This window comes from Mesoplodon bidens, assembly GCF_964165515.1.
Source record: "Mesoplodon bidens genome assembly, chromosome: 8".
Taxonomy (NCBI): Eukaryota; Metazoa; Chordata; class Mammalia; order Artiodactyla; family Ziphiidae; genus Mesoplodon; species Mesoplodon bidens.
Window position 1 is genome coordinate 21,754,509 of NC_138165.1, and position 15,870 is coordinate 21,770,378.

At 40.0% G+C, this 15,870-nt stretch overlaps 1 protein-coding gene across 1 annotated transcript in view; it reads left to right on the top strand.

Moving 5' to 3' along the window:
• The window catches only part of PDE11A (phosphodiesterase 11A), a 454,637-nt gene that overhangs the window by 232,315 nt on the left and 206,452 nt on the right, over positions 1 to 15,870 (top strand). Inside the window, exon 6 of the mRNA XM_081242289.1 lies at positions 11,764 to 11,896. Coding sequence (XP_081098415.1) covers positions 11,764 to 11,896 — 133 coding nt within the window. The remainder of the gene's footprint in view (positions 1 to 11,763; positions 11,897 to 15,870) is intronic.

Sequence of the window (15,870 nt, forward strand, 5' to 3'; positions counted from 1 at the left end):
GCGGTACACGGGCCTCTCACTGTTGTGGCCTCTCCCGTTGCGGAGCACAGGCTCCGGACGCACAGGCTCAGCGGCCATGGCTCACGGGCCCAGCCGCTCCGCGGCATGTGGGATCTTCCCGGACCGGGGCACGAACCCGTGTCCCCTGCATCGGCAGGCGGACTCTCAACCACTGCGCCACCGGGGAAGCCCTCTCCTTTATTTTTGAAGTATAATTTTGCTGGATCTGTAGTTCTTGGTTGACAGTCTTTTTCTTTGATCACTTGGAATATGTCATTCAACTGCCCTCTGGCTTCCATGGTTTCTGATCATGGAGCTATTGATCTTACTGAGGAACATTTGTTTGTGATGAGTCATGTCTCTTGCTGTTTTCAAGCTTCTCTCCTTGTTATTGGCTTTCAACAGTTTGCTAATGATGTGTCTAGGTGTGGATCACTTTGAGTTTATGGTACTTGGATTTTGTTGAGTTTTTGAATGTATAGATTAATGTTTATTTTAATCAAATATGTGAAGTTTTCTACCATATTTCTTCAAATATTCTTTCTGCTCCTTTTCTTTGTCTCCTCTCTTTCTGAGACTCCCATTATGGATATGTTTATATGCTTAATAATGTCTCACATATCTCTGAGACTCTATTTTCCTTCATTTTTTTTGTTCCTCAGACCAGATAGTCTCTATCTTCAATTAACCTATTTTCAAGGTCAGTGATTCTGGCTTCTGGCTTCTGAAAACTGCTGTTGAGCCCTCTTAGTGATTTTTTTCATTTTAGTTATTATTCTTTTCAATTCCAGAATTTCTATTTGGTTCTTTTTTATAATTTCCATCACTTTATTGATAGTCTATATTTGGTGAGACATTGTTCTCATATTCTCCTTTAGTTTTTTGGGGGGAAGGGGGTATGGTTCCCTTTAGTATTTTGAACATATTTATATTGGCTCATTTAAAGTCTTTGTCTAGGAAGTCCAACATCTGGGCTTACTCGGAGACAGTTTCCATCTGCTTTTTTCTGTATAGTTTCCTATTTCTTTGTCTCTCTCTCTCTGTCTCTCTGTCTCTCTCTGTTTTGGTTGAAACCTGAATAATTTAAATAATATAATGTGGAATAATATAATGTGGAAACTCTGGAAATAAAATCTGCTCCTCACCCACTCCAACCAGGGTTTGTTGTTGTTTCTATTTGTTTCTGTTGTTGTTTCTGCTGTTTGTTGTTTCATGACTTTCATGAACTATCTTTGTTGTGTGTGGCAACTGAATTCTCTGCATAGTTAGCTTAGTTTGCCAGCTAATGACTGGACAGAGATTTTCTTAAAAACAAACAAACAAACAAACAAACAAAAAACTTGAACCAATAAGTCTTCCAGCCTTGCTGAGAGGATCTGTGTTCATGTGGGGGATACTTTCAATTCTCTGACAGGAAGTTTACTTAGCTTTCACTTTCTGCTTTCATAGAACTTCAAGGTCAACCAGAGGTGGGAGATTAGCGCCTTCTCAGGTCTTTCCTGGGCATAAATACAACTCTAGATTTCCAGGAATATGTCAGAATTTTTCAAACCTTCCCAGGAATATCTTATTCCTGCACTTCTCCTCTTAAGTTTTCTGGTCAGTTTGTTGTTAGCTGTAACTGTTTCCCTGCCTAAGGCAGTTGTGATGTTAAACAATTGCTGCTGTTTGGGGTTTTTTTTCCACAAATACCTGGGAATAAAGGTTGTTCTTAGTGAGCAAGCTCCAAGTCAGGTTAAATAAAGGAAAGCTCTATGAGTGGAGGTTTCTGTGGAACTGCCAAACATGTCAAATAATGACAGTTGTGTGGGGATAGGATTTTGGAGAGCTCCAAACCCATTCTTCTTCTGCCAGTGGCTGCTTGCCTGCTGGTTTTCACAGCTAGCATGATTATGAATCTGTTGGTTTTCACCACGACCCCAGAGCTAGGGAGAGGGAGATGAGAATAAGATAAATTAAAATGTCACACAACATACTGTCCTTACAGAAATTGCACGGTTTTTCTTGAATAAACACTCCTTGGATTTTTGTAAGCCTCTCTTTAATTTCCAGGGTTTTCAAAAAGTTGATTTTGACCATTTTTGCTAGTATTCTCATGCTTTTATGGAGGAACAAATTTTTAGTGGGCTTTACTCTGCCAGTTTGGAAGGTCTGTCCTCTTCTTACCTTCTTTTAAATTTCTCTATTACCTAGAGTAACAGGGAATGTTAAACAAACTTACACACTGATGTAAGACAGAATACTCCCACAGTATGTCATGAATACATTTTCTTTCTTTTACTTTCTTCTTCATGGATCTTCTTTCTTTGACTGTACCTCTGCTAGGAAGCATGTGACAGGAGTTTTTGTAGAAATAAAAACGTGATACTTATTCTGATTTCAAGGAAATGAAGAAAACCTTTAAAACATTAAACATGAAAACAGCACTGTCACCACCATGACCAGTCATCTTGGAACGTAAGATTTCTTTTGTTGTGTAACTTCCTTTAAACAAGAACCTTAGGACATTCTTTTTGACTGTCTATTGTGGCAAATTCAGGGCTGCTGAAGCTTATTATGACAATATTTAATGTTGCTAATTGAAGAATGAAAGATCCAGATGGCCCGACTCCCTTTCGGTTGTTTCGCAAGGAGGTATTTCAGCAGGTCTGAATTAGTTTAATGGAAGACAGATTGGTACCAGAGACTAAACTCTGGTACCAAGGCCTCTTCTTTATCAGGAAGCTCCATTATTACATAGTCCCCTAGATATTTCCTAGTTCCTTTCCCTAAAAATATACAGAGTGTCATTAGAATGGAGTGTTTACACACTGACCTGAGCAGGGATAGTATCACTTTGATATCTTTAGGCTTATATGGCCCCCAATCCCCCAAATAACCCTATTTTATAAATACCCTCCATGGCACTAGTAATGTATGTGTCTACACCCCGTTTGCATGATGCTAATTATAAGAACTAAACATCAATGAAGGAGAGGAAATATTTGTAACAAAGTTTTGTATCTTCCAAAATCTGAGGAAACTCAAGTAGACATATTTCCCAAGCGTCTAACTTTCACCTCTTAAATACATTTAATTTCTTTTTCCTACCTTTGAACATGAAGACTCAAATGAAAGACAAAACCTCTCATTACCCCTATTTATTTCAGGCCAGTGGGCTTGTCACTCTAGTAAAACTGTCACAGAGGAGAATTAAAGCTATATAAATATCCCATGAACAACAAGGCACATGAATAAGTACTGAGATCACACATAAGAAAGTAGCTATGTAGGTCAGCTGTCCCTTAGATTGATGGCACACAGTAAACAGAATCATGGCAACTCAATTCTTAACGATTGGTTTTTATTCTTGGCTCTCTCATTTTTGTAGGTCTCTCATTTAACATGCCCTTAGTTAATATTTTAACACATTGAGTCTACTTTCTTACTGTGTAGACATATGCCCAGGACCTGTGGGAAGGTATGCCCTCAATCCAGAGCAGATGGGTGGAGGTGCCCACAGCAGCCCCAAAGAGAGATGGGGTAGGGCTACTTGACACATCTAGAAGGATAGAATTTTACCTCTGTCCTGTATTATCATAGCACATTTTTTCTTCAAATCTGACAACAATGCCACAGCCAAAAACAGTAACATCTCTCCTGCCCCAGTAGATAAGCAGTTAAACAGAGCATGTCTCACCTAGTGTTTTTAATAAAAGAAAAATCTTTGGCCTACAAGGAACTGATACTTATTGAGAACTTTCTATGTGTCATGCATTCTTCAACATTATATTATTGTATCCTCAAAACAGCCCTGTAAAATGGGCTATATTTCCCCTATTTTCTATTATGGAAACTAACAGTCAGAGTTAAAATTTTATCTGTAGTTTCACAGCAAGGAAATGTTGGGCCAAGATACAAAGAAAACAAAAACAAAAACAAAACCCCAAAAATGCAGCTTTGCTCAGCTATGAAACCAAGCTGTTGTCACCACATGATGCTAAATTACTCACAGTAATGCCATCTGACACCCATCTGAGAGGCACAAGACACTTCCCAAAGTGACACCAACTCCTAGGGGTGATAAATCTCATCACTCTAATTGTACAGCTTGAGGAAATGAAGTATAGAAAATGTATTATTTGGTTTCCATGTCTTCATTTCTGATAACATAATGCTTGAAATGAGAGAAATACGCATGTGATGAAGTGTCCTCAGGCAAGACCTTAAAGGCAAGTCCATTAACAGGTCATGATAAAATTCAGGAAGGTCTGCAACTTAGAGCATCTTCCTCTCCCACCACAGTATAAGAACTGACAGGCTGGTTCTACTTGCTAACTACATTCTCTCCCATTACCTTTTATGTCTGAAAGACTTATTTGGTAACCTTCAAAGATATACTGAAACCAGTAGGAAATTATTAATGTCCTAGACCTAGGTGTTTGAGATTCTCCTGCTGGGGTCCTAGCTTTAAGTCCCACTGATATTGACTTAGTTCCTTAATCTCCTAATTGAAAGACAACTTCAAATAATGTTGCACAGCTTGAAGCTTCAGGAAGGACCCAGGGATAGGCAGGCTTACTTGAGAAGAAGAAGTAAGGAGGGGAATATCTTTTTGTGAACCAAAGTGCAGACTGACCTCTAGTCAATGAAGCAAGATGGAAAATAGTACCAGGCACAGCATGTAGATAAAAAAAATCAGTTTTTGTTTGCAAAGCATGAAAAAGAAATATCTGTCCTAAAGAATTCTTGGAGTTCCTGACTCTTCGCCTCTCTGAATCCTACCCCCACTGGATAATATTCACACTCTCTAGGTCAATTGACAATCAATCATTCCCTGAGAATGAGAGAATAGATTTTGTCTATGTTGAAACTTCTGTTCCTTACCCAATGATCTATTTTTAGTTAATGGTCACAGTTTTTATTAATGATTGTTAGCACATCAAGGAGAGTGTGTTAGTTCAGTCTTGAAAATGTTAAAATTGAGGTGCCTGTGGGTAACCAGGAGGAAGTGTCCAGAAAGGGCTTGGACGCATATGTAGGGAACTCAGGACTCAGTGGGCTCCTGATAGCCGTGCAGAAATCATCAGTAGTATAAATGTGGTTGTGTTTGTGCATGGAGCCACACAATATACAGGTTGGCCTCTTCCATTGTGGCCTTATTCATCACTTCTACCATTTAGCCTAAGTTTTAGCTCTACTGTTCGTCATATCAACACAGAAAACCTCACACTTCTAAAGCTTTACTCTTGCTGTGGTTTTGTCTGAATTGTTTTTACCTTCTTTCTCTGCCAGATGAGTTCTTACTTATCCTGCAAAGATCAGCTTATACCAACTTCCTTTGCAAAGTAGTTCCCAAATACCATTCCCAGCCCAAACAGAACTGGCCCTTCTCTCTGTTCCCGTAATGTCTTGTACATCCTTCCTTAGGACGTCACAATCCATTGTCATTGTTTGTGAGCTCCCTGAAGGTGGGGCCCCTTTTGCTCCTGCCTATACCTCTTTCCGTACGTATAAACATATATATAAGGATGGTCAGGGCTGAGCTGACCAACTCCTTTCAGCAAAAAGGAAAAGACCCTTTTTGATTGCTTCATGCAAGATTCACCTGCTACTTTCCAGCATTTTGTAGGGGCCCAACCAATGGCTTATTCTTGAAAAAGTGAAGTCTTGAGAGTCTCTGGTGAAAACTAGAGTGAACTCTAGTGTTCAGACCAAAACCATCAATACAGACACAGTCTAATGATTAATATTATTTTCTTCAGATATTTTGTCTTCTAATTTAGCGACTTGATTTGAGAATTAATTCTAAAAAATAGTCAAGTTTATTTTCATACAATTTTCTGTGTGTGAACCTTTAGCTAAGGTAGGTTTTTCAGACAATTGAAGATGGCAAAGTTCCTGGTCCCCGGGGTATTTTATTTTGTCTGGTTTTGTTTTACTTGTATCGATTTCTCTCCTATGCTGCACTGCACCTTGTTGACCCCGAGGTTTATATCTATCTCACTGGCCCTCATTTCAGGGACAGCCACATTTCAGGAATTATGTGCTTTCTGTAATAGGGCAATTCTCTTTTATCCCTCCACAGTCAATATATTTAAGCTCCTGAAGTTCTCTTTGAAGTCAGTATGAGTCTCACACTTGGAAGCAAGATACCACTGAGGAAAAGGAATCAAACTATAGCTCTTTACAGGAAACTTACTTAAAAACCCACATCTTCATATGCACCTGGTTCTAGTAAAATACAAGCTGAAGGATTACTTTACAATTTGCTTGTTATTTTAAACTAATCTTGATCTTAAGGAGGTCTACTTTTTTTTTTTTTTTTTTGTGGCACGCGGGCCTCTCACTGCTGTGGCCTCTCCCGCCGTGGAGCACAGGCTCCGGACGCGCAGGCTCAGCGGCCATGGCTCACGGGCCCAGCCGCTCCGCGGCATGTGGGATCTTCCCGGACCAGGGCACGAACCCGCATCCCCCGCATTGGCAGGCGGACTCTCAACCACTGCGCCACCAGGGAAGCCCAAGGAGGTCTACTTTTTAAACAGTTAAAATAACCTAACTGGTTATTTTGCAGTTATGCACATGGCAGCTAAGATCCACTGAGCTGACATGATCTCACCTGCACTCACAGGCTGTGGAGTAATCAAATTATTGATGTGTTTCCAAACTGCATTGACTCTCCCTAGATTGATTATGGCTCAAATTGAAAACCTTAGTGTTGAATTTATTGACCTTTGATATCTCTGGTCATAGTTTGGGGGCTCTAGAAAGTTGGTTAATTCAATTTGGGATGTTAATTTAAGCTTTCAAAAACCTATTTTAAAAAAGAGCTGTTAGGAACTATGAATCCTGAGCCTCATTGGTGGGAACAGGATCCAGAATGAAGGAGGTGGTCATCCCACCTCTATGCTGCTTAGACCCCATGGCCAAGACTGTTCTGGACTGGCTTTCATACGCAAGAGGGCTATTAACAATCTCAGACACATCTAGGACTGGGAGGATGAGAATAAGGAAGCTATGCCACAAAGGGAGTAGCTGAAGGAATTGGAGATAAGTTAAAAAGAATGATCTCAGGTGAAGGATTATAGGGAACATGTTAATTATTGTCAAATATTTCAAGAGCTGTCAGTTAATTAGAGCCATGCTCTGTGGCTGCAACCCATGGGACTGGGAGCAAAAGTTGGTGATTATTGGAAAGTAGATTGAGCTGCCACAAAATGGCATGGAATATTTTTGTAGGTAATGAGTTCCCTGTCACTAAAGGCATTCAGTTTGATATTGATGTCCACTTGTCATGTGTGTTGGAGAAGAGATTGAAGCAGAGCCATTTTCAGCCCTTACAGTGTCTCTGTGAGAATTAGGAAAAAGGTGCTCCCTCTAGATGGATGCAGCTCTAAACCAATGTGCACAACTAGGCTAGATTTCAGCCCCATTCATTCCTTTGACAGGGCACCCCTGTACAGGGCTGAACCTGCATAATATACATGGTTGTGTCCTGATCTTACCATTCCAATAGCAGTCAGTATAAGGGAGTAAACCACACAGAATAAGAGGGCCCTCATAAACCAGGAGGAGTTGACCTATAGGACCTTTATGAAAGAACTGATCCTTTAAGCTAGATGTGTCCCTCAAGAAGTAGAAATAATTTGGGCCTTTTCCTTTGTGATTAAACCCACAACACCACATTGCTGAAGTGTCCAAAGGGGTACTGTCACATGCAGAATTTACTTTAGAAGTTGTTAAAAAGTTGATACTTTAAAAAAAAAAGTTTGCTATGGGCTAGATAATATTATAAGTACTTTCATAAATTATTACCTTAATCTGCACAATAACTAAGTAGTAGTATTATACCCATTTTGCAGATGAAATGTAAGTAACTTGTCTGAGAGTACTTTGCTTGGAAGTGGCAAGAGAGTCGTGTAAGTCAGTGTGTCTGACTCTAAAACCCATAGTCTTAATCATAAAACAAAATTACCTTTTTTTTTTTTTTAAAGAAAAGGATCAAGGTTTTGGAAGCTCTAACTCAGTGTCATGATTCTGCATTCCAGAATCATGGAAGGTTGAATGGTACAAAGGCCAGAATGTGATATAAATACTTAGACTGACAAATCAACCTTCCTGTCTCTGTAACCATCCTGTCCCCCTGGGCCTTAATTTATGTACCTTGGCAAGATTAAACTGAAGAAAATGGGGGGGTTGTTTTCAGAAAATCTGTTTGCACTGTTGCAGCTTTAGATCAGTTCAAATCTCATCTCCTCTCTGAAGCCTTAGCCTCACCTGAAGCCTTAGCCCCACCTGAAGTTGTTTCTCCCTCCCTATACTTTTTCCTCATTCATGATTGGCACAATTGGCTTGGCAACTAGCCAACACAGCCATGTGACAAATTTTTCATTTGAAATTTCAACTGGGTATTTGAGTCGTGCATTGTTTAATGTCAGTGTGTTCATTTCTCACCTCCCTGACTAGGTGGCAAGCTCCCGAGGGCAGAGACCATAGCTTATGCTTTCTAGAAACCACCTCAGCAGTGCCTGTGCCCAGGGCTGATGCTTTTGCATTGTCTACAGTTTGGAGTGATTTCAGTACATGTGCAGCCTGCACTAAGACAGATTCTGAGCAGTTCTAGGTCTAGAAGGAGTCTTTCAGGAGCCCCTGCTCAGTAAGTGTTTCCATCATCTTTGGGGATTCTGTAAGTAGGGACCTAAAGCTCTGGATTGTCAAATCCAGTGTTTTGTCCTCCTTCTTCCTTGACTGCAGCCTGAGGCTGAAGTGTTTGTTACCTGCAGCCTCTCCCTGAAACTCTCTGTCATGTTGACTGACCTCCCTTCTTTTTAGTGAAAACCTACTCTTCTTGCTCCATTCCTACCCATCAACTCCTTCCCAGAGAGGCAACAGGGTAAACAGAAGTGGAGTCACACTTTGGAGTCACACTTTAGCTGAAAATCCTATTTCCACTTGGGCAAGTCATTTAGCATCTCTGAGCCTCAGTTTTCTGATCTGTAAAATGTAGAGAATTGTACTCATAGGATTTATGTGACGACAAAACAAACTAGTTAGGTAAGCATCCAGCTTCCCTTGGCTCACCGTGGGTGATGATTAATTTGTTTTCCCTTTTTTCTTTCTCTTTTTTATCCTCTCCCTCTTTATTACTGCCTTTCTTCTTCTTCCTTCTCCTACAGATTTACCTATATATTCTCTCCCTGAGTGATCTCATCCATTTATATTCCCTGAAGATAGCCCCAACTCTGTATCAGTATTTTCAGTCCTGAAGACTTGATATGGGCTCTGGTCCTGGATTTTCAACAATGAATAACGTGTTCCAGGCTCACAGAATGTCTGTTATCTTCCCCCATCTCCCCAATCCTCTAAACAGCTCCCTTCTGCTAGTAGTGCCACGGGCATACAGCAGCAAAATGTAAGCCACTGCTGCCCGTCCACCAAGCCCTGTGGAATCGTCTGCAGTACCTCCTGAGTGGCCAGCATCGTCACCTCCCACTGCACAACTTAACTGGTCTGCCAGGACCTCTCCCCACCTCCAGCCTCTCTTAGCCAGTTCTTCTTGCTCATTCTCCCTGGATTAAGTTTCCTAACGTCACAGCTCAAGTCCTGTCACTTCCCTGCTCAGTACTCTTACATCGCTCCCCATTGCCTATAACATAGGTCTCAGCTCCTTGGTCAAAGCCTCCACCTTTGGGCCCTGACCCCCTGTTCAGTCTTATTCACCACAGTATGGATCCCGTGTTCCAAGGCGATAATCAGTGTTCCAAGAACACACCCTTGTACTCTGCTGCTTCATGTCCTTTGTTCCTGCTCTTTCCTCCTCCATGGGTGCCTTCTTCGTCACCCTTCCAATCTCTCCTTGCTGAACTCTTGCCCATCCTGAGACCCACTTAAAGGTTTTTGACGCTTGTTGATAAAGCTGCTTCCTTCCTTAGTTCTCGGTTACCCCTCCTCAGCCTCCCCCTACCCCAGCGTTTCTTTCGCAGGTTCCCTCCCTGGCTTGTCCCCAGGGTCCTGCACAGCTCTTCTTCCCGCCACACACCAGGTCAGCATTTTCCACATTGTTTCATCACAGAAGAGACGTAGACAAAACCTGTGGTACACAGGCAGTGCAGAATGAATCGACAGCTTGATTAATCACTGCAAGAAATCATCAGCGTTGAATCACACCCTTTTATAAGCTGACAAGTGACTTCATTCAGTTGGAACCTCATATCAGGTGCACTGTTATGTTTCTTCCTGTATTTTGCTTTCATCGCAGCACAATGTAAAATTTCACTTCTCACAGGTAGAATACAGCAAAGAGAAAATAAAACGTGGACTTTTTTGTTGTTCCTTTGTTTGTTTGAGAAAATAAAGGCTTCATCTTCTCTTTGAAGTCCTCAGTCTTCTTCCTTCTTTGACTTAGCCATCATCTGCGAAATTCAAGACTCTGCTTTTTATTAACACTTCCATCTTCAGCCAGAGATCCACAGGGAATACGTTTATGTACCAGTAACGTTTAATATGCAATAAGGGCTGAATAACCTCACAAATATATGTTGAATTTATCAGACGCAGACCAGCAGTCATTACAGATGAGATATATTCATGATGGTAAATGATGTCTGTGCTTCCCTCTCATTCACACATCTGGTGGCCTCTCCATGTCAGTTTCTGGCATTCTCAGTATGGCACAAATTCCACACAGGCACATTATTGCATAATAACAATGACTGTGTACAGCATTTAGTGTTTTTATTACATATAATGCAGCTTAGATTAAAAAGTCAACAGAGTTATTATTCTGACTGTAGTACGCTCATTAACATCTTCAGGAACCCAGGGTTCCACAGAATGTAGTTTGGAAAACATTGCTCTGTATAGTTGCATTCATTTACATAATTTCAGTTATTACTGGTCAAGCCACAAATCTAACATCCTCCCTGAAAATCTTCCTTGATATTGTTAATTTGAACAGTGCTCAAGTTTGCATTTCCACAGCTCGTAGCAGTGCTCAATAGGCACCAGGGGAAGAAATGATGGAAGGGAGGGATGAAGTGAGGAATCTTACTAATTCTTATGGCATTTCTGTAAATTTGACATTTGTAGTGAAGTAGTGAAAGTGACAAAAGGGAAAGTTCACAAAATCATTTAACATAAAATTCCTTGTTAAAATCAAAGGTGGATTATTTTAAATTATTATTGTTAAGGGTAGAGTTAAAACAGATTTTCCAGTAAGATTTTGTAAGTAGGAAGTGTGTTTTTGTTAAGAAACATACTCTGAAACTACAAAAATAGTTACAAAACACTAACACTGAGTCTAGATGTGCTCTTTTGCTACACTTAAACTTTTGTAAACTCTCAATTTCCGGATTTTTCTCCATCCTTAGGTTCAATTCTCCCTGGTATCAAACATCTGGTCTGCTTAGTTAGGGGGTGCAAGCTAGGAAGGTCAGTGGAATTGATTACACCGTGGCGTTGGCATCCTGTCATCAATTTTGGTCACTACCTGGTTATCTGCTTTATGCCTGCCTGCTTTGGGGCCTAAATACAACCTAGAGTTATCCTCTGGATCATAGAGGATCTATCATTTCTACCCATGGAGTTGATTATTTTACATGATAGCAGGTAAGTAGTTTTGAAGTAGCTGCTTATAATTACCTCACTATTGTTCTGTAATTAAGGTCACTTACCCCTTCTTAATGAGGGTAGGTAATCCTGCTATGAGTGTACTTTTGCAGTGTTTGCTTGCAGGTAAACTGATGTTTTTCTCTTTTCTTACTGCCTGCCTGGGTGTTCTGATAGTTTCAAAGAAAGCATGGAGAAATCATCACACTCCGACTGGCTAATAAATAACAGCGTTGCTGAGCTGGTCGCTTCTACAGGCCTTCCAGTAAACATCAGTGACGCCTACCAGGATCCCCGCTTTGACGCCGAGGTAAGAGGAGGCCTCTGGTTGCAGTCTTAAGGTTCGGTTGTTACCCTGTTGATGGTTTGCTGGCTGAAGCAAAAAAGGGGCATCATACAACTCAAGAGCAACCCCTGAATTTACTGGCAATTCTTCTAAATCTTTACCCTGTGATCTGAGTTTTAGCATGGCCTACTGCTGACTGATAGGAAAGCTTCCTCTCTCTACCCTGATTTGTGGCGAAATGGCTATATAGTTTGATTGCATATGTTTGAATCCGTGCCAATTATATTGTTAGATTTTACATGTCTCTGAACTTTATAAAAACTGAATTATACTGTACATATTCTTCTGTGACTTGCTTTTCCATTCAATATATGTTCCTAAGTCACATGAATTTGTAATTCATTCATTTATTTTCACTGCTGCAAAGTATTCCATTGTATGAATAAGTGTCACTTTTTTTATCCACTGTAGTATCGATGGAAATTTGGATTCAGTGTTTCACTGTTACACACATAACTGCTAAAGACATTCTTTAATCCTCTAGTCTGATGCTCTTTTATGATTGGGGGCATTTTGTATTAAACATATAAGTAAACCCATGCATTAAGTATACTCATGCACATTTTAGATTAAAGATAGTTTATATTAAACTGTGAAATGGTTAATAATAAAAATGTATATATAAGTTATTTCCCGATAGATGCTAGTACAATTACCATATTTTATAAGATTGCTCCCAAGAAAGAGTGCGTTGGCTTCTGTTACTGTTTAATGTTAATTATGTAGGTGCATTGTGCTGATGTACAGAATATATTAATATAGATTCTGACTTGGCAGAAGTCTAACTTTTAAGGTGGTATAGAGTAGCATCCAGATAAATTTACATGAATTTATAAAATGTCTCTACGTGTGTGTGTGCACCCATGTGTGTGTGTGGTATGTATTCAATAAATTGCAAGATTAAATTACTACATTACAAAGCTAAGGTCTGAAGAGTAACAGGAGTGTTGCAGTGAGGACGGTGGTGTGTTCTGGGCAAGGCTGAGAGAGCATGAGGAGTCTGGGAATGGAGATGAGTTAATGTAGCTGGAGGGCCAGGTTGATGAGGTGGGAGAGGGAAGTAGGGGCCAGATTGCCCAAAGGCTTTGAAAGCCCTGTTGAGAAGTTTGAGTATTTATCTTGGGCAATGGGGAACCAGTAGTTGAGTTGCAAATGGGGGAGAAGCAGGAGTTATACTTTAGAAAGATCACACTGGCTTCAGAACAAAGGTTAGATCAGTAATAATAACTGAACATTTAATCAGAAATGAGAGCCGGTCTACAACTCTGGAGACAGACAAGGATTCAGTCCTAGTCTCTCAGACTCCAAAGCTCTGCCTCTGAATCCTGCCCTGTGCTGTCTCCAGTGTCTGGGGTGGGACACAGCAGTGGCTGGGAGGCTGGAATCCAAGTCAGATTTATAACTTCATTCAGATCTTTGCAGATGTCTGCATGGAAAGCTTAAATTCCTGAAATTTACGGCTGCTGGAATTCTCTTTCCCCAGGCTACATCCTCTACGTATTTTCTATTCATTCTTCAGCATCAAGTGGAGATGCCTGTATCTTGGACATCCTTTCATGAACTCCCTGTCCGAGTTGGGTGTCTCTCCAGTGTGCTCTCTGAGCTGCCCCAATGCTAACCAGCTTCTAGCTCTTGTCAGTTCGGATGCAGTATTTCTGAGCTTTGAGATACCCTCCTTGGGAAAGTACACAGTCCAGAACTTCTTTAGTTCTCCTCCTGTAAGGAAGAATACCATCACCCTTGGTTCTGTGACTAGCAGAGCAGAAATGATTTATAGGTGTCAGTATTTATATGCATTAACATTATAATTGGGTTAGGACCGATGTTATGAAGTTTTGCCTTTTGCGATGTTTCTTCCCTTCTCGACTTTAGAGGGAGGATACTGAAGAAAAGACCTCTAAACACACAGTTTTATGAAGAAATGCTCTCAGTATTCTATTACTAACATCAGTAACAGCTGGACAAACTGAAAGGCTAGCTATGCAGAAAAAAATCATTAATTGCCAATCCATTGTTACAAAGTCAACATATTAGATTAGAGGTTAAGAGGTGATGGTCGATTCCTACCCCAAATTATAGTGCTAAATTTGGTATGGCTTGCTATTATTCTGCTCTGAGCTTTGGGCCATAAAGTCAAATTCTGGAGTAGCAAGAAGAGTCAACAAATTTACACCATTTTAAAAGTTGGTTCATAAGACATATGCAAAAGGGTAACAAAACATGATAAACACCCACCACCCAGTTTAAGAAAAAGAATACAATCATTACTTTTGAATCCTTGTACTGATCTTCCCTAATCCAATCTCCTTTATTTCCCACACACTATCCTAATTTAAATTTAACATTCCTTTGCTTTTATATATAGTTTCATCACATATGTTTGAATCCCTGCCAAATATATTATTACATTTTTACGTATTATTACATATTCTACATTTTGCATGTCTCTGAACTTTATATAAATTGAATTATACTGTATATCTTCTTCTGTGGCTTGCTTGTTCATTCAACATAAATTCCTGAGTCATGTGCATTTGTAATTCATTCATTTATTTTTAGGGCTCCTAAGTATTCCATTGTATGAATGTGTCACTTTATCCACTGCAGAGTTGATGGACATTTGGATTCAGTGTTTTGCTGTTACATGCATAACGGCCAAGGACATTCTTGTCCATGTCTCCAAGTGCACATGTGCAAGAGTTTCTGTAGTGTCTGTACCTAGGAGAGTGACATGCTGGGTCATAGGCTACAGGTATCTTCACCTTTAACAGGGAATAAAAAGTTCTTGACCAATCATTACTTTTTTTCTTATGAAAAACAGTATATGTCTCAAGAATACTTCTTGCTGATACAATATAGTGAGCCTGAATAGCCCACAGTGAGCCTGAATAGCCTGAATAGTCTGCCTGTCTACAGGCAGACTCCTACCACATCTCTTCCTGATTAGCGATATAGCCGTTTTACATCTTCCTCCACACTTACAGTCCATTCCAGTAAGACAGCCTGCCCGCTCATCTATAAAAAGAATGTTGTGGGCTCTCGAGCAAAAATGCAACAGTTAATTCTATGGGACTGAGCATAAAAATTTCATGCCCTGATCCAGTAGTTAGAGGCAATGATGTCTGAAGACAGTAAACTGTGGTAGTTTAAGCAGTGACCATTTTGTGAAGTCACTTTCTTCCCTATGATAAAATAAAGCAAGTACCTAGACCATCATTATTTCTTGACCTTCCACCTAAAATGCTTCCAATCTTCCACACAACTAATACCAGATTTTAATTGCAAATCTGAAGATGCAGTATACCGTGATTTTTACATGTTCTCTTTGTGTGGTACTGAAATATAAAATTACTTTATGTTCCCCTTCTCATGCTGAGGGGGAAAAAATTGGAAAAGAATTAATTAATACAGATGGAGGTGAGAGAGAGAGAGAGAAAATTATGCCTAAATATAGGTAGTTAATAGATTTGTCCTACAAATGCGTGTATGGTGTGTGTGTGTGTGTGTGTGTGTTATGTATCACACCAGGAAAAAACAAAATTATTTATCTGCTTAGGCTTCCTCCCTTTTCAAGAATATTTTGCCTCAGTGACTGCTGTCAACTGCTTATGTTAATTAATGAATGAAACAGACTCCAGACTGAGCCACAGAGCTCTCCCTCAAGAAGCTAAGAGGCTTGAACCTTCTCCTTATAAGCCTGATATAAGATGGTATAGATGATATGATAAAGACAATCAATTCAGATAATATCTTTCATTAACATACTAAGTATTTCCCTCAAGATAAAAAAATACAATGACAAAATGGAATTGCTTCACTCTTTCACTAAAGGCAATTCTAGAATTATCCTAGAGACAGAGGGTACCTTTTAGAATTGTGCTGTCTTCTCGCAAAGGTTTGCGTCCTCTCTTCTTGAGTCTGATATATGGGTCCATAAT